Here is a 20,085-nt window from a genome sequence, read left to right on the forward strand (position 1 = left end):
ACAACACTTCCCACCCTAAAGGCCAAAAAGGCCAAAAAAAAAAGTCCCCACACTATGCTTTTAAAAGTGAGGTTTCTGTGTTCTGCTCAGGTGGCATAATCTTGATAGAGGCCTGTTGTCTAGGCCTGGTGGTTTTGTTTGAGTTTCCTGTGTTTCTGGCAGCCATTTTCTGCTGATAGTCTGTTTTCATTGTTATTGAGAGTAACGAGGCCTCCTGACCTTCTGTAGTACGAGTGATTGGGTAATAGCAGGGGCTGAGTAGTAATTTGATCTTTTAACTCTTCCATCCGTACTGGTATATAAACCCTGAGTCTTGAAAAGGTTGTGCTTGTATTTAATCAGGCTGTGGATTGTATTTCATTACTGAAACTCAGCGGAAATTCATTAAGATTCCAAGAGCAGGATAAGTTATTTATTACACTTATTTCTCTGAACTGTACTTCTGAAACACTTATAATTGTGCTATACAGTTGATCTACTACATTTTGCACTTTTATAAAGCTTTTTTATTGTTTCACTGCATTTATGTACTGTTTTATACTGTTTTCTGTATTTTTCATTGCTAGATACTGTTTCATTACTCTAATTGCATGTTTACTGAATTACTTAACTGTAAACTGTCTTTTCATACTGAGAGTTGTATTTTCTGTTTGTGAGTGCTCTATCCAAGCTTTTCTGTGCATTTTTGATTTTTTGAGGTTTCTGTGTTCTACAGCTAGGAACAGTCAGTGTGCATTACTACAATTGTCTGTTTACAGTTAAAAGCATTCTCTAGAGTCTGCTTGCTCCTTGATCTGTTTAAAACTTTCATTTAGAGGCTACAGCAAGTAACTGCAATTTTTCCCACTCACCATCCCTATTGCTGTGGTGTTCTTATACTTGGTGGCTTTGCAGTTGCCCATCACTATTGTATATTTGATATATGTGACACTCCTCCCAGTCTAGTGTCATTACTTCATTCAATCTAATAGAGAACATTTGTGAAGGCCAACCCACTCATTCTTAATGTTGAATTAACTTCTGTTCCAGCTTTCTCAGTTTCCACTTTACTGGGAAAAAAAATTTACTTCCCCCCTTTCCTGTGGCAGGTCTTGTCCAGATATGGATTTTGTGTGTCCAGGACTGTTTGTGAGTTCCTGAGCCCCCCCCCCCCACACACACACACACACTTAACTAGGGTTAAACTATTCCTGGCGCCATAAAGTTTGCTCTTCAAATTTGCCCTTGCAACTAGCCAGCTTTTTAGTTTTAGCACTCAAATACGTTTCTTTGAGCTCAGCACTTGTTCAGAACTTGTAAGCACTAAATAAGCTACAAATCACTACAGCACTCAACTTTCCTCACTTGTCAAGAGGAAAACAGTTTTTAGTACTTTATTAAATAATCACCTATCCAGGCATGTCTAAAAGGTCAGCTCCTGGTGTTTTCTCCTGTCTACTTGATGAATCTGGGCATCTTGGGACAATGCAGCAATTGCCTCATGTACACAGACAGCCCTCTCCTCCTACCACCAAACACTACGAGCTGTGAGAGATGCACTTATATAGCCAAACTGGAAGCAAAGCTCTCTTCACCGAAGACTGGACTAGACAGTCAAGAGGAGAACGTAAATACTTGCACCACACCACACTCATCACATAGTCCCACAAAACCTACACCAACAAAATACACACACAGAAGCACAAAACACACACCTACATTCGTGGAGGCTCTCAGTAAAAATCTGCCCAAACAACAGAGACCTCCAAAGCAGAAATGCAAGCAACCTCCACCCCCCCAACACAACCCAAATGACACATAGCCCACATACTCAGTGTGCCACTCAACTACAGCCCATAAGGCATAATGTACCCAACACTCTAGTCATAGGTGACTCTATAGTCAGGCACATTGATGTTCCACTCACCAGGCTAAACAAGGAGAAAGTTACTGTCAGCTGCCTGTCGGGTGCCAGGATCCGCCAGATAATGCATGCACTCAGGTCACTCCAAGAGACATGGAGGAGCTCTCCGATATTCTAGCCCAGGCAGGTATGACCCTAGCCCCAAGTAGCATCCTGCCATCACCCAGAATGATACCGCAATACAAGGACAAAATGATTGACTTTAACAATTGGCTAAGCGTCTGGTGTCATTCTAAGGGAATCCAGTATCTCTCTGCCTGGAATGACATGATCGACACACCACGCTGCTTTGCCAGAGATGGCCTGCACCTGTCGCCCTTGGGATTCCGGATACTGGCAAAGGCTCTTGTCACTCCTATAGTGCCTTTTTTAGGCAAGGTTCAAATGACAAATTCACCACCATAACCGGTACAAGCAAGCAAAATCTGAGTGTAATGTTACTCAATGCTAGAAGTCTAAACCTCAAAATGCCCTCACTCGAGGCACTCCTTAAAATGGAGAACATCGATATCTGTGCAGTGACAGAGACCTGGTTCAAAGCTCCAGAGAGCACCCCTGCATTACCAGGCTATAATTCATACCACACCTTTTGGCCACCAAACCCGGACCAAAACACTAAAGGTGGACGCGTGTCCATATTCATTAAGGATATCCACACCTCCAAGCTAGTTGCTCAGCATAATGCAACCGAGATTATCCAAGTTCAACTAACTCTGGGCAAAACCGCAATCCAGATTGTAGCTTGCTACAGACCCCCCCCCTCCACCATGCCCCAGGATTCCCAGCCCTCTTTTCTTGATACACTGGAAAATATTAAGGTACAACCCAACACCCTAATAATGGCCGATTTCAACTACCCCACTATTGAATGTGAAAACTACTCTTGTACAAACTCTTTTGCTCAACATTTTCTGGAAATCATCAATTCCAACGCCTTGGATCAACTTATTCACACCCCCACCAGGGGCAGCAATATCCTAGACATGGTCATCACCAACATGAGCGACTGGTGTTCCACACCAGAGGTCAGCTCCTCGTTGGTCAGATCTGACCACAAGCTAATCACCTTAGACATCCACATCCCGCTCTCACCCCGCATTAGGAAAACAACCGTAAAAAAAATTTCTCCAAAGTCAACTTCACACTTAAGTGGCAAATGCAGATGGACAATAGAGGTACGACTGCTGAATCCTACACAAATGCACTTTATAAGCACTTACACGAGTGCATGGATCGTGCTATCCCTAACAGAATCAAGATGCCAGAAAGCCAATATGGTGGTCTTCTGCCATAAACAAACTCTACAACAGAAGAAAGAAACTGTTGCAAAAGAAAAAGAGAATAACATCCCACGATTGGAGGAACTCCCTGGTCAGCCTCAGTAAAAAGCGGAGATCCCTCAAAATCCTCCAAAGCTAGTTATGAAAACAAAATCGCCACGGATTCTAAAGACAACCACAAAGCATTCTATAGCTATGTCAAGAATCTCAATGGCAACACTCCGATCTGCTCGGAGTTACAGCACAATGACGCTAAATATACAGAGCCAACTGATATTGCCAACATCCTAGCAGATAGGTTCAGAGCTAACTTTACCCCCCCCCTCCCGACCCCAAAAGGGCCCACCTTTATACCGGAAGAATGCAAAGTTCCTGTAATCACGGCTGCACAGGTAAAAACCTCACTCCCCAAAGCCAACAACACAGCATCCATGGGACCTGACATCCCAGGCTGCCTTCTACATAAACTACAGAATGAAATGGCACCCCACCCAAGTACCATGTTCAATCACAGCCTCACCTCAGGCTTTGTGCCCACTGAATGGCGCACCACGACGGTTATCCCACTCCACAAAGGGGGGGGATAACAGATCCCAGGAACTACCTCCCCATTAGCCTGATGAGCCCGGTCTGCAAGGCCATGGAACGTATCATCATGGAACTCAAACAAAAACAAAGACATTGGAGATCTCCAAACTCTGGACCCCACACAGTTCAGGTTTGTAAAAGGCAGATCATGTCTCCTAAACCTGATAGTCAAAGCCATAGCTGAGGGTAAGGTGGTTCACACAGCCTATCTAGATCTCGCCAAGGCGTTCAACACCACCCCCCACTCTGGAATTATAGATAAACTCACTAAACTAGGTATAAATCCCTATGTCACGAGATGGGTTGCCATCTGGCTTACTGACAGAACCCACACTGTGAAAGTAGCAGACTCCAAATCAGACTTCAGACAAGTGGAGTACCACAGGGTTCAGTCCTGGGTCCTCTCCTGTTTGGCATCTACTTCTCCGAAGTACAGGCTAACACAGAAGGTCTTTGGCTAACTAAAATTCGCAGATGCCTGCAAACTAGGAGCCATAATCGAAACTCCCAACGATGTGGACATCCTGCAAAAGGGCCTCACTGTGACAGATACCTGGTGTCAGAGCCAGGGCCTCAAGCTCAATGCCAAAAAGTGCAGTGTCATCCCCTTTGGTAAAAACTCTGTACCCATGAACTACCACATAGGCGGTAGTCTACTTAACACCGAAAGTGTGATAGGAGACCTTGGGACACAGGTGGACAGTAGACTCTCCTTAGATAATCATATCGCCACAGTGGTCAGGAAATCCTTCTACATGGCACACCTCATCACAAAAGGTTTCTCATCCAGAAAAAAAAAAAAAAAAGGTCATTGTTCCCCTCTACTCATCACTCATTAGACCCATAATAGACCCATAATAGAGTACAACGCCCCTTTTGGTATGTACCTCACAAGACATCTACAACTGGAAAGGCCGCAAAAATACCTCACAAAGAGGATTACTGGCCTCAAACAGATGCCTTACGCAGACCGACTCAAAAACCTCCAGTTTTACTCTGTTGCATACCGCCTACTCAGAGGCGATCTCTGCCTAACATACAAAGCTATGTCAAACTCAAAGCTGTTGGACATGCTCCACTTAAAGAAATCCCAATCCCTCCAAGCTACATGCTCTAGGGACCTAAACCTTGTCAACACAATAAGCAGAACATGCTGGCGGGACAGATTCCTGTCCCAGAGACTTCCTATATTCTGGAAAAGACTACCTATGTCAAACAGAGCTCCTCATTAGCACTCTTCAAGAAAAATCTTGATGATTGGATGGGTAATAGGAAATTCACCCCAGGGAACACTTCTGTGGATCTGCTTGACAGGGGCACAGGAAAATAATTTTCTTGGGTGGCGAAAGCCAGGATGCCTTTTTGGGCTAGGGTTGGATAGGCCCCTAGGGCCAATAGCCTAGTACCTACCTATGAACCTAGTAAGCCCAAACAGCACACTAAACATTGTGTCACCAGACCTCAAACATTTACTCAGAAATACTGCAGGACATTTATTACTTCAGAAATCAGAAAACATTCCAATCCTGTTAAAACAGTAACGGGCATGAAACACCCACACTCAAAACTGTAAAGGCACAGCCCAAATCACAGTTTTCCACACAAAATTGTAAAATAAGTCAAGTAACCAATGCAGAAACACGTACAAAATGTAATTTTATTCTTAAGGTGGAATACCACAAAATAGCTGCCTTCTTTATGTTAGGGTTACAAGAGGAACCCCAAATGGGGTCTTATCAGTCAGGCAAAAAGCTGTTGACAGACTACTTGTTCCTCTGGAGCCAGACAGATGCTGCTGCTTCTTTAGGTACTCTGGTTGCTGATAAGCTTCCCCCCAAAAACAGTGCAACCTACATGCAGTTCAGTCTGACAGAGGGAGAGAGTAAGTTGGAGCAAGCTGGCCAGGACCAGTGTCATCGGCAGAACACTACCATAGGCTACTGCAGCAGTGAGAATGAGGAACATAAATTCTCTTACCAAACCTGTACAATCTTTAAAATCAGAAGAAGAGGCATTAGCATGGACTAAGTTCTTATAAGCAGCTTGAGAACAAACAGAAATGGCTGCTGACCAAAGATGAGAAAAGTGTGGAATATCTACCTGAAGCATGTTTTAATACCTTTTGTCAGAAGAGAGAACAGCAACCTGTTCCCACTCAAACAATTTATTTTAACACACTTTCTACAAAGGTAAACTTCAAAATGAGAAAAGTACAGTTTTGTACCTACTTTAAATGTAGATGTCCGAGAGGTATGCATCTGCAGTCCTAACAAATGGGTTGTCCTGCGTCAGGCAGCCCTTCGGTCGGCCGGATTCCAAAGTCTGGGTCTGGCCTCGGCTGATGTCGCACTTCACCCGACGTCACTGCTGCTGTCAATTGGGTATAAAGGCATCAGCTGATGCCATTTTCCTCAGTGTTTCTTGCCCCAGATGCCAGGTGCCCTCTAGGAAGGCTAAATTTGGATAAATGCAAATGATTCCAAACAGTAGAGAGCAAACAAAAAATAAACATGTATGTACATATATACAAACATATACACCATAATAGATTCCCCCAGCTAGCTACAAGATGGGCAAATACCCTAGGAGTACCAGAGAGGGGAAGGAGGGTGGGTAATCCTGACTGCAGATGCATACCTCTCGGACATCTACATTTATGGTAGGTACAAAACTGTACTATGTCCTTCAAGGATGCATCTGCAGTCCTAACAAATGGGTAGAATACCATAGCCAAACTGGGGGAGGGGCACTAAGAAGATTATGGTGTAGTTAATATCCCTTGCAAAACAGCAGTGGCAAAACCTGCTCGGGATCTGGAGTATAAAGGCAGATTATAATGCTTGGCAAATGTATGCACGGAGCTCCAAGTAGCAGCCTCTAAAATGTCTTTGGTAGCCACTCCTCGTAAGAAAGCTGTAGTAGTGGCTGTAGCCCTTGTGGAGTGAGGTCTGATGTTTTCTGGAGTTGTCTTCCTATGAAAGGAGTAACAAAATCTAATGCAATTTCCTATCCATTTTGAGATTGTCTGTTTTGAAATTGCTTTTCCTTCCATTCCTGCTGCATATGCTACCAGAAGCTGGTCAGTTTTTCTATTGTTCTTGGTTCTGTCCAGGTAGTAGTGCAATTGCCTGTGTACATCCAAGGTGTGCAGTAGTCTTTCCCCCCTGTTCTGTGGGTTGGGGAAGAATGTTGGAAGGTGGATTGCTTGGTTCAATGATACCCTGGAGACCACCTTTGGCATAAAAGTAGGGTTAGTTCTCAAGGACACTCTATCCTGATGGAAGATAAGGAAGGGCTGTACTGCCATTAATGCCTGTAATTCAGAAACCCTTCTTGCTGAAGGGATTGCAAGCAGGAAAGCAGTTTTCCAAGATAAGTACTGTAATTCTGCTGTTACTGCTGGTTCAAAAGGGGGAAGTGTTAACTTTTCCAGCACAAATTTGAGGTCCCATGTAGGCAGAGGTGGCTTCCTCGGAGGCTTTACATTTTTAATTCCTCTCAGAAACTGCCTGAGAAGAGGATGAGAGAAGACTGGAGGATCCATGTTGTATTCTGCTGAAATTGCTGATGCATGAATCTTGATGGAGGAGTAAGACAGGCCATTGTGGAAAAGCTCTGCTAAATATTCCAGGATGTTAGCTATGTTTGCCAATGATACCTCATTTGGAGTGCAGCAAAAGGAGAAAATGTATCTTTTCCATTTTGCTGAATAAGTCTTCCTTGTGGAGGGTCTGCGAGCCTCCAGGATAATGTCTTTAACCCTCTGAGATAATTCTGGGTTATTTTGTTTCATGTAAGATTCCAAGCAGCTAGCTGCAGTGTTTTCAAGTTTGGATGCAGGATCTTGAAGTTGTTCTGTGTTAGCAGCAGAGGAACTAGAGGTAGAGGCCATGCGTGTGTCCGAGACATACTTCTCAGGAGCGGGTACCAATGCTGCCTCGGCCAGTCTGGAGCCATCAGTATGATCCTTGGGTGATCTTCTTTGATCTTCAGTAGCACTTTGTGCATCAAAGGTAGAGGTGGGAATGCATATGCTGTTAGGTTTTCCCAACTGAAGGATAGGGAGTCCACCTTCCAAGCAAGTGGGTGGTATTGTCCTTGTGCAGAATTTTCTCAATTGGTGGTTGTGTGGGGATGCGAACAGGTCTATTTCTGGTAGCCCCCATTTCTCTGTAATGGTTTTGAAGATGTCCGGATGCAGCATCCATTCGTGGGCATCCGTGGTAGTTCTGCTTAATGTGTCTGCTAATATATTTTCTTTTCCTGGTACAAATAAGGCCTGGAGCTGAATGTTGAGGTTCAGGGCCACATTCCACAGGTCCATTGCCATCCGGCATAGAGGATATGAATGTGTGCCTCCCTGCTTGTTGATATACCACATAACTGTGGTGTTGTCCGTCCTTATCAGCAAATGACCCTGTTGAAGAAACTGTCTGAATGTCTGAATTGCCTGTTTCACTGCCAGCATCTCTTTTTGATTTATGTGTAGGTTCAGCTGGTCCTGTGCCCATAAGCCTTGTATACACTTGTCTGCCATGTGTGCCCCCCAACCGAGGTCTGAGGCGTCCGTGGTGATAGTCTGGCTTGGGTGAGGGCTGTGGAAAGGCAGTCCTTTGTTCAACTGACAGGCCTGAGCCCACCACAGGAATTCTTGCTTCAGGCATGGAATTATTGGAATTGGGGTTTCTAGGCTGTGCTTGTGCTGAGACCATAAATTCCTTAGGTACCATTGCAACTTCCTCATATGCAGTCTGGCATGTGGGATCAATATTATGCAGGATGCCATGTAACCCAGGGCTTGCAGGATTTTCCTTGCTGTAAGCTGGTTCTGCGTTGTTAATGCCTTGAAATAGAGTGGTAGTTGTTTTTCTGCTGTGAGAAATGCCATTTGATTTGATGTGTCCAGTTCTGCACCCAAGAATGTAATCCTTTGGGATGGTACCAGCCTTGACTTTATGTTGACTGTGTATCCCAAGGCCTGCAGTAGGTGAATAACCTTTTCCAAATCTTTTGTTAATTTGATCTTGTTGTCCGCTTGTAGCAGGCAGTCGTCCAGGTATGGATAAATTTGAATTCCCTGAAGCCTGCAATGAGCAATTACTGATGCCAGGCATTTCGTGAATACTCTGGGCGCAGTAGTTAAGCCAAAGGGCAATGCTGAGAATTGATAATGCTCTGATCCTGCAAGAAATCTGAGGTATCTTCTGCAATCTGGTCGAATAGGGACGTGCAGGTATGCCTCCTTGAGATCTAGAGTCACCAGCCAAGCCTCCTTGCCCAGCATGGGAAGAAGGTGCTGTAGGGTCAGCATTTTGAATTTTGGAACAATGAGATATGTGTTGAGAGTGGACAGGTCGAGAATAGGCCTCCATTGGTTTTCTTTTCTTGGCACCAGGAAAAGTCTGGAATAAAATCCTTGTCCTTGTTCCATAGCCGGTACCTTTTCTATAGCTCTCATCCTTAGTAAGTGGTTGATTTGTCCTAGAGCGTTTGTCTTTTGGTTTGGTGGTAGGTTTGGCATTCCTCTCTTCCTTGGTAGAGTATGGAAGTGAAACCTGTAACCTTTGTCTATTGTCTGTAAAATCCATTTGTCTCCTGTAATGTAATGCCAGTTTGCTGAAAATAAGGCTAGCTTTCCGCCTAAGGGTGCTTCCAATTGTTCCCTGGTAGGCGGTATCAGAGCCAAGTCACTGTGACTGTCCTGTGGAAGTGGTAGTGGCTGGATCTGTGGCAGTACTTCTCTGGTTGTTAGGCTGCCACTGACGTCCCCTGTAGGCACCTCTGGATTGACCTCTGCCTCTTGAGTGCCTATTTCTGCCTCTCTGTGCTCTGGTGTCTGGAAAGGACCAATTCTTCGAAGGCCAATTTCTACTAAACCTAGGAGGCTGGACCTGTAAGAAGTCCTTGACTGTTTGGACAGATTTTGCTTTTTCCTCCACCTTCTTTAACACTTGTTGTGCAGGGGAGCCAAACAAACTGAGTTTCTCCATGGGAGCATCTAGGAGCTTTGACTTTACATGGTCTGGTAAGGATTGCTCTTTTAACCATGCATGTCTTCTGATCACTGTACCAGTCATAGCTGATCTAAAGGAAGCCTCCAGTGCATCATAGCCGCATTTCAAGGAATGATTACTGACCTGCTGAGTGTTATGTACCAAATCCTGAAGGGACTTACGGTCTATAGGTTCAGGAGATGATAGTTTTTTTATTTAACTGATCTAACAAAAATTCCTGATACTGAATCATGTGGAATTGACAGTTTAAAGCCCTAGCCGAAAGAGTAGCAGAAGTATAAATTTTTTTACCCCATCTCTCTAATGCTCTAGATTCTCTTTCAGAGGGGAGGGGGTTTTTTGGCAGTTGCTACAGCTTTGGGGCCCTGAGAAATAGTTTCAGGATCTGCAATAGGAGCCTTATACAGGTGATAATGTGTGTCCGGGACCCTGTAGTATCTGTCGGGCTTAGCAGGGGCCGGAGGAAGAGAGTCAGGGGCAGTACAAGCATCATTGAATGCATCATCCACAACTGTTAGTACTGGAGGAATGGCTAAAGGCCTATGCTGTGGCAAATGCAAAAAGGTCCTGAGCAGTTTCCTAGAATCTGAAAAATCCTGGCCCTGCCATTGAAATTGTTCCCTCACAGCATGCAAGGTTTCCCCAAAAGAAAATTCCTCAGGAGGAGAGGCAGAAGGAATGGAGTCTTCTGCATCAGAATGCTCATATGGAGAATAAGGGCCTTCTGGAGAATTTGAGTTTTCTGAATCATCAGAAGAATAATCCGTAGAAACTGGTTCAGGGGGCTCTGCTCTGGGCCTCTTCTCTGGAGGGGGATGAGAGGCCCTGTCAGGGTGAGGTTGGGATCCCCTCATCAAAGAAATGAGATCCTCTGCCAGGCTGAGCATTTGGGAACTAGAGCTAGGCCTGTGTGAGGGGGGTTTAGAAGGCAAGGCCTTGGAAGATTTAGCTGCTTTAGCCCTAGAGAAAGCCTCGATAGACATGGATGCAGGGAGCCTAGCAGCTCCACGTGCAGGAGTAGATCTGTCTAAAGGAATAGTATCTGATAAATCCTGGGTGCCTGCTACAGCAGGAGAAATTTCAGTAGCAGATTCAGCCATGCTGTGCGAGGCCTCGGTTGCAGGAGGAATGCTTTCGGCCGAAGGAAGAACCGAGGACTCTGTTTCAGCCGAAACCGAGACACTAACGGTTGGCTTAACCGTGGACCGCGAGTGTCGGTCCTTTTCCTTACGCTTTTTAGCTAATAGTGAAGTCGGAGTCTCCGATGGCATTTTGTAAGCAAAAGCGGGACCAAAAAGCTCCTCCGCAAACTCCGACCGACGTCTAAGTGTCCGTCGGTTGAAGGAAGCACAGGCTAGACAAGCTGCTACTTCGTGGTCTGGGCCTAAGCAAGGAAGGCAGTAAGGGTGGAAATCCTTATGAGGTATTTGTTTCCCACAAGTTAAACAATTATTTACTTTTTCTGACATCGGCTGAGGCAAGAAAGAGTCCCCAACGGGGTACTTAGCTTTTTAGAAGTCTTCGGTAGAAATCTCTGGATCTGACCGACCGGCACTTGCGAACAGCTTCTGCTTCGGGCGCCACGCGGCAAGAAAGACTGAGGAAAATGGCGTCGGCTGATGCCTTTATACCCAATTGACAGCAGCAGTGACGTCAGGTGAAGTGCGACATCAGCCGAGGCCAGACCCAGACTTTGGAATCCGGCCGACCGAAGGGCTGCCTGACGCAGGACAACCCATTTGTTAGGACTGCAGATGCATCCTTGAAGGACATCTGAAAAGATTCCACTATCATTAGAATCTGTATCTGGACAGAAGAAAACTCTGAAGACGCTCTGTCTGAATATCAGAGTCATCTGAAGCCTTATCACTCTGGACATTGGCTAAGGGTTTATTAACAACAGACAAAGTAAATAATTCATCCTTCTTAACAGAAACTGTACTGTCAGAAGATATAGGTCTAACATATCTTTTTCTTAGGGTCATCCCCAGAGAAAGGCCAACTATGAAAATGCTCTTTCAACCAAGGGATGGTCTCTTATCCCAGCAATGCCAAGAAGAAATTCCTAGAGAAACTCTCAGGCTCAAAGAAAGCAGCTATTCCACTCTCAGAATGGACACTGGAACAGATGAAGGGGATGTGGCAAACCCCCAATCAGCAGCAGCAGAAAGTACACCACCAGAAGGGGTCTATGTTAAATCTTCGAACGCTGGAAATATCAAACATCATATGGTCAAGACCATATGTTCGACATTTCAAAGATTGATGTGGACATCCTACAGAAGGGCCTCGCTGAGACAGATGCCTGGTGTCAGAGCCATGGCCTCAAGCTCAATGCCAAAAAGTGCAGTGTCATCCCCTTTGGTAAAAACTCTGTACCCATGAACTACCACATCTACTTAACACTGAATGTGTGATAAGAGACCTTGTGACCCAGGTGGACAGTAGTCTCTGCTTTGATGGTCACATGTGCCACACATCATAAACGGGTTCTCATCCAGGAAAAAAAAAAAAAAAAAAAAAAAAAGGAGGTCATTGTTCCCCTCTACTCGACACTTATTAGACCCATTATAGAGTACAACATCCCCTTTGGAATGTACCTCACAAGACATCTGCAGCAGCTGGAAAGGCCACAGAAGTACCTGACAAAGAGGATTACTGGCCTCAAACAAATGCCCTACACTGACAGTCTCAAAAAACTCCAGTTTTACTCCATAGCATATCGCCTACTTCGATCTCTGCCCAACATATAAAGCTATGTCAAACCCAGAGCTGTTGGACATGCTACACCTAAAGAAATCCCAATCCCTCTGAGCTACACGCTCTAGGGACCCAAACCTTGTCACCACAATAAACAGGACAAGCTGGAGGGATAGATTCCTGTCCCAGAGACTTCCCATACTCTGGAACAAGCTACCCATCCATGCCAAACAAAGTTCTTCATTACCACTCCAAGAAAAATCTTGGATGAGTGGATGGGAAAATAGGAACTACACCCCGGGGATCACATCTGTGTCTCTGCTCGACAGTGGCACAGGAAAATAACTTTCTTGGATGGCGTAAGCCAAGGAACCTTGTTGGCTAGGCATACGTAGGCCCTTGGGCCGATAGCCTAGTACCTACCTATGATTTTTAATGGCGCCATACAGTGCAGAATGAGAGAATTTCCCTTTTCTGCACTGAAGTGCGGTCTCGGGGTTGGTATATTTAAGTAGGGGGGGGTGTTGGGGGTGCAGGAGGCTTTCCCCCTGCTCGCACTGTTAAGGTGTGTTTTTCTTTTTATTCTATATTCAAACTTCCAAATGTCGACCATATGGTATTCGACATTTTTGAAGTTCGAATATATGACATAGACCCCACCATAAGGTCCTCCAAGAAACCATTGAGGGGTCTGAGGAAACAAAAGCAGGAAGTGCAGACTCATCTACCAACAGCTGAAGCACAGGGCCTGCGGAGAAAGGAAAGGGCTCTTTAAAAGGATTTTTTTTTCTTTTTGTAGGTAATATGGGAGAAGGAACTGGAACAGTATTATAATTCATGTCCTGATTGAGGAAGAGAACCCAAAGTCTGGTAAGAGCTGCTGGAAGAGTATAAGTATGCACAGTGTACACAAACCCTCTCCCAGACACACTTAGTACCAACCCACTACACACACTAACCAAACTGAAAACAGCACTAAAAAGGTAGGTTTTCACGAAGGGGACACAGCACTGCATGTAATAAAACATACAATTTTCTTTTCTATTCTGGCACATTTTAGTGACAAAACATCATTCCTCACAAAAATAAATATAAACACCATCAAAATACTAGTAAATGTTTTGTGGAAGCAATATAAAATGCCAGTTGTCTTAAACAGACTGATAAGCAATTTTTGTCAAAATTTGATTGAAATTATATAAAAACTACACAGAAGACATTCCCCTTGTGAAGGCTTATCTGACAGAAATGGAAGAAAAAAAGCAGATCAAGCTTTTGAAGTCCATATTAGTGCTTGAGGTCAGTAAGAAAGTACTCTTCACTTGGGATCTCATGCCCTGGCAAGCCTGGGTACATGTGTGGAGAGACTGGCCAGATGTATCCTAGGCAGAGTATAACCACTTAGTTTAGACTAATGAGCAGCAAAGACCAACAAACAACTGTGGTACCTCTGTTATTCAAAACAACTTCAGTGTCATACAAATAAGGAATGTTTATTACAAATATCTGATAAAAAGATACCCAAGCATATAGTGCAAAGTTACCACAGACAACAAAAATTCCGTTTAACAAAGGCAGGCAAATACTGCATACAATCCTTCTGATGTTTTACAAGTTAAGACAGTTTGTACTACATCAGCATTTTTTTCCATCTGAATGATTCGTTATGCACAAAAGGAAATCCCATACAAAAATCCAAGGATGTAACAGACCAAAAGCAAATCTTAAACTTCTTTTCAGCTCACCACATTCCCACTCTCTAAAAGCCACGTGCATCAGTCTGCAGTCACACTTCCTGCACCTATAAACATCTTGGGTCACTTTTAATTCCGACAATCCCAACTGCATTCCTCAGAAATATGACACAACTATGAATATGGGTACAATACATACATGAATTTAAAGGTGTAGTACCTTGGAGTAGTCTCACTGCTCTGTGATACAGTTACCATGGGAGGGCAATACATAGTTAGTTTTTAATGTCGAGAGCATAGCACCTCACATCATGGGTGAGGAAGCCCCTCACCCCCCCAACAAAATGTTCAAATGTGTAATAGCTAGGCAATAACAACTTTCATAATTCATTTTTCACAACAGCAGGGCTGACCACATTCTTTTATAAACTACGAATGGGAACTGTACAGCTTTTCACAAAAAACAAGTCTTTCACTCTTTATGCTTTGGGAGTCACAGTTCAAGCTTCCTAGCTTCATAACCCTATTTTTCTTAGTTTACCACTGCTGGACTCTGCATTATGTAGGCATAAGCCACCTCCCTCCCAAACTCAGAGGATACATCATACAACCCCAAACCGCCACAATAAATAATTACAATACACCATTCTCTTTGTCACATATGAAGATGTCATAAAGTTTAAATAGAATGCAGAACAGCCACAGTGGAGGCTTCTCTTTTGATCACATAATGGAGAATGTGCATAACAGCTCACCAAAGGCAGACCTTACTGGTAACAACTTCCAGAAAGAGACCATGAGGTTATTTCTCATGGGAGAAAATGGTTGTATAGCAAACTGGCTACTAGACATGGACAGCAGGAAGTACAAGGAGAACTTCAACTGAAATTTTACTGAATAAGTGTCTGCTGAGACTAGGAATGGAAGAAGCAAATGAAGCACAGAAAGAGGAGTCACACTTGTAGTAATTTACTGTATGTCACATGACAGTGGCTGCAGGGGAAAATATAGCCAACTTCCACTTCATTATACAAGTGCATGGAAAATACTGTTGTTTACCCAAGGATTTAAAAAAATGCAAGTCTCTTAACATCATTTGTGTGTTCATTCCTCATCCTCCGATTAACAACGTAATCCATTTTAGGGTCAAATGGAGACAAAGGCTATCCCAGCAGTAAATGGAGAGGAAGCAGAGAAACTAATGCTGGGTGAGATGCCAACCTCATTATGTTAGCTATGGCTTTAACTGGAACTGTGTACATGCAATTAGTGAGATCACGAAGACGAACAACTTGTTTCTGCAGTGATGGCTGACATGCTTCATACTGTCCAGGATTTGTAAATGTTCAGCTGCTAAGATGAAGCACAATAAAAAAAATGATGAGCCTACACCTGGAACTGTAGATTCAGTCATTACCACTACAATCACTTTAATCCGATTAAAATTAAATTTAGTGCAATCTCACCATTTCATCTGGTACTTCCTCTGCAGGGCTACTAGACGGTCTTTCCAATCTGGACTGATAAAGCTAAAGCAAGGATCAACAAAATGAACCGTTAATAGCTGCATAAAATTTCTATAAATATTTGCAATAATTTTAAAAACATGAACCAATTACATCAATCACTACTTAAAGAAGCATTGGTATACTTGATTCTTTGTGCCCTAACTACAGTCTTTGACATATAAGCATTTTAATAGGAATGATGCCGAATCCCGATAGGTTTCTGACAACATTTTTTGTACTATGCTCAGAAAAGATAATACTACTTCACAAAACATAAGGTCTAAAGGAAAAATAAATCTTTACAATGGTAACTATCAAAAGTACTGGTTATTTTTTGTAGTTTTAAGTTTCATTTCGAATGCAGAAGAGTCAATATTTTTAATGCAATACAAGAATAATTTTTCAAAATGTTACAGCTTAGTATCTAAACCTTACAGATGTACAGTATCAGCAATAAAACTGTGTTCTGATATCAGCTTTCTAATAATGGCCTGCAAGTCATTCACTTTTACATAGTGTTTTAGATACATTTACAAAAATGTGTATAGCAATGAGTATTTTTATGCATTTAAAAGAACGCTTGTTGCAATCTCTCAAAAATCAGTCAATGAATGTAAAACATCTACTTCAGCTTCTCACCTTCATGCAGTATCCCAGAAGAGACTACAGTCATCTATGCTTCACATTATTTTCACAGTATTGATGCAGACATGCAGTCTATAACCGTTACAAATATTAGCACTATCAATTTAACTCCAACTTTTCACACAAAAAAGAAGCTGTAGGAACCAAGGGTACTCACAAAAAAATAAAATAAACATGAAATATTTCTTGGATACGTAGCATCAAGGCAAGGGTTGTTTAAAATACGATCACATCTTTCTTTTACAGCAGTCATTTGGGAAAAAAACAGCACATTACATTTTTTTCACTCAGTAACCTTTTCACTCAGTAACCCAAAAACTCACAGCAAAAGAGCAACTTCTGGTTATGGCAATTATGATGAGACAGCTAGAAATCCACGATTTGCGGGATGTTTATTTAGACCAATAAAAATGTTACTTGACATTATTAAAAAAAAAAAAAAAAAACAAACAGACTTTACAATCTGGAGGTACAACGCTGTATAAAAGCTGCTCTACAGATGAGCAAGACTCCTGCTCGGCATATACAAATACAGGAATTACATTCAACTCCAGCAAGTTTAAGCAGCATACTTGGCTTAACTGTTTTGAAAGCCTTAAAAAAAAAAAAGAATGAAAGAAAGACTTGAAAGTATAGGATATAGGCAGCAGCAAGAATGAGAAAAGAAAAAGGTAGATGCCATGCTTCTAGCGCATTCAAAGAGTATTTCAGAACTATAAATGAAAGGACAATAAGAATACACAGAGGCAAACACACACACACACACACACACACACACACACACACACGATTTTGTTTTAATTAATTCTTTGGGCAAACTGTTTCACTTGTCGAAATAGGAACTGTTGGCTTGAGGGGCCTATTTCTGTTTTGTCCAACATCGGCTAACAGTGGGGTTAAGGAGTTTCTCCTTTCCCTGCTCTTATGCCAATTCAAGTTACAGCAGGTATGAAGGAGCTAAGGGGGCTTACTATAATGCTCCGTCTGTGTTGCCCAATTTCATTCTTCCTAAACATCTTGGTCCGGATCTGACTTTAGCTCGTGGCCACTAAAAACTCTCGCTCTCCTCCTTAACCATAATGTACCAGCCCCTAGTATACCTCAGATCTTGTTTGCTGGTTGACAAAGTAGGAAGTATATTCCTGACAAAAGAAGCCATATCGGGAGCTCAACATGAAGGACTGTCTTTATAAACGGAAGTTCGTCCAGAAATCAATTGTGAAAAAGGTTGGGGGTTGGTAGGTGGGGAGTTGAGTATAATGAATATGGACAACAAAGATGGAATGTTATGGTGAGTACATAACTTCTTCATCTGATGTTATCAATAGTCCTCAGCTACCTAAAAATCCCAGGTGGGCTCTAAGGAAGGATATTCCTGACCACAGTTGAGCCAAAGGCTGCCCTGCTCTTACCCTCAAGACCAGATCCAGTTTATAATGAGTAATAAAGGCACAAGAATTGACCCAAGTTACAGTCACACATATGTCGTCCATGGAAGCCCTAGACAGAAACACTGAAGAAATAGTTATAGACCTAGTTGATTGGGCTCTTAAAAGCCTTTAGCAAGGACAGATCCATCTTACCTGTCAGCCATCCTGCTAAAGTTACCTTTGCAACTTATTTACCCAATTTAGAATCTGCAAAGGAGACAAATAATTGATCCATCTTTCCAATTTCTTTTGTTCTGCGTTAACTAGAAACATAATTGTCTGTGAAATCCAAGAAGTGTAACATATATTCACCTTTGTTTGCAAAATTAGGAAAGAAAACTGACAGATTAATGGACTGGTTGATGTTAGATTCTGACACCAACTTACGAAGGAAAGGAGGATTGGTTCATCATGTACTTTATCCCTGTGAAAAATCAAGTAGGGAAGTTTAGAAGATAATGCTTGAAGTTCTGAAATACTTCTAGCAGAGGTAATTGCTACTAAAAAGTGTTTTCTAGGTCAGAAACTTTACATTACATTTTGCTGCTGTTCAAAACAAGAAATGAACTAGATAGTGCAGTCCCATGGAGGAGTTGGATCTATACAAGGAGGTCTCAAAAGAAGGGAACCTCTCAACAAGGCCTTACAAAGTTTCAATGAAATCTGTAGAATTCTCATATCCAAAAGTGAAAATTAGAGACAGCTGCTAACTGAACTCTAATGGTTGTGGAGCTAGCTCCTTCATTGACAAATGGTTGCCAAAAATTCAAGGACACTTTGTATAGGGGCTGAAAAAGGATCAATTGTTTCTGATGCACCCGAAAAATAAACCTCTTCCATTTAACTTTGTAAAGTTTTCTTGTAGAAGCTTTATGAGAAGATAAAAGCATATGATGGACAGGGGATGACAGAACAGGTTATCTGACTATTGACAGAAGTGGAGAAACCATGGTGTCAGCTTTCGATTTGAGATATGTGGGTGAACCATGCCTCTCGAGTGAGACAAGAGGTCTGGAATCAGACCCATAATCTAAGGTGGGTAAATTAGATGAGGCCAAAGAAAGGTAAACCAAATATGCCAAGGATGGATAATGAGGATGACTTTGTTCATCCAGAAAGTTTTCTGCACAAATTTGGGATCAAGAGAGTTGGGTGATATGCAGAGAGGAGACTGGGGGGCCAATCGTGTAGCAGAGTCTCTCTCACTGATTTCCCTGGAGGAGGGATTAGGGCAAAGAAGCTGCTGCACTTGTTGTTTAGGGGAGACACAAAGATTGTAACAAGGCTAGTCCCATAGGTGAGAAATCATTTCTGCAACCCTCAAGTTAAGGGACCACTCATGAGGTAGTAGAATGGACCTGCTCAATTTGTCTGCCATCAAGTTGGACTTCTCTGGAATGTGCCCTGCTATCAGAAAATGGTTGGATGAGATCACTCATTTCCACACTCTGAGGGCTTCTCAACACAAGGGGTAAGACTTCATTGCTCCTGGTTTGTTGATGTACCAAACCACTGACATACTGTCTGTCTGAATCGCAATTGTCCCAAAAGGGTGAAAGTCTTGGAATATCTGCAATGCTAAGAGCATTACTCTCATTTCCATGACATTGATATGCATGTTGGCCTCTTCTGGAGACCAACTGCCTTGGACTGTTTTCGCCAGAAGTCCCCCCCCCCACACCCAATATGGGAAGCATCTGTGGTCATTATGGCCTTCGGCTGAGGGAGAATGAAAGGATGGCTTTGTAAAACCTGATCTGATCAATTTCACCACCAAAGGTAACTCTTGCATGCGTGTGTGATTCTTATTTGGGATAACATGTGCTGGCAAAGAATAGACCACTGTGCTGCTAATATCCACTAAAGAATTCTCATGTAAAATATTGCTAAAGAAACTAGGACTATAGCCAATGATATTGATCACAAGGTTTGTAGAATCAATCGGGCTTAGATTGTGGTACTGCGAGTTATTTTTCTGACCTGAAATTTGATGGTTTGTACTCGAGAGGGGAAAAGAAGCTGTCACTGAAACCATGGAGTGCCTGACCTCATGCTCTTATTAGCAGATACCTGATCAGGGCAGTAAAGAGCAGTCATCCATGTACAGAAACACTCAAACCACCTGCAATCTGAAGTGAGCTGCTACCACTGCCATGCATTTGGTGAACACCCTGTGGCTATAGTGAGAGCAAAGCACAGTGCTCTTAACTGGTAATGACCAACTCTCAGCTGGAAGCACAGATACCTTCTGGATTGTCTGTTCATTTGTATGTAATAGACCTTCAGAATGCATACTAAAAACACATCCAGTCATCCTTGCACA

The 20,085-nt window shown here is 42.9% G+C and overlaps 1 protein-coding gene across 1 annotated transcript in view; it reads right to left on the reverse strand.

The window, feature by feature from the left end:
* Window positions 1-20,085, reverse strand: part of LOC122801629 (septin-11-like) — a gene marked incomplete in the record, with an annotated part of 1,221,166 nt that overhangs the window by 1,145,806 nt on the left and 55,275 nt on the right. Inside the window, 1 exon segment of the mRNA XM_044071107.1 lies at window positions 15,646-15,708. Coding sequence (XP_043927042.1) covers window positions 15,646-15,708 — 63 coding nt within the window.

Source organism: Protopterus annectens, chromosome 5.part0 (assembly GCF_019279795.1).
Source record: "Protopterus annectens isolate FY-2018-M chromosome 5.part0, PAN1.0, whole genome shotgun sequence".
NCBI lineage: Eukaryota > Metazoa > Chordata > Ceratodontiformes > Protopteridae > Protopterus > Protopterus annectens.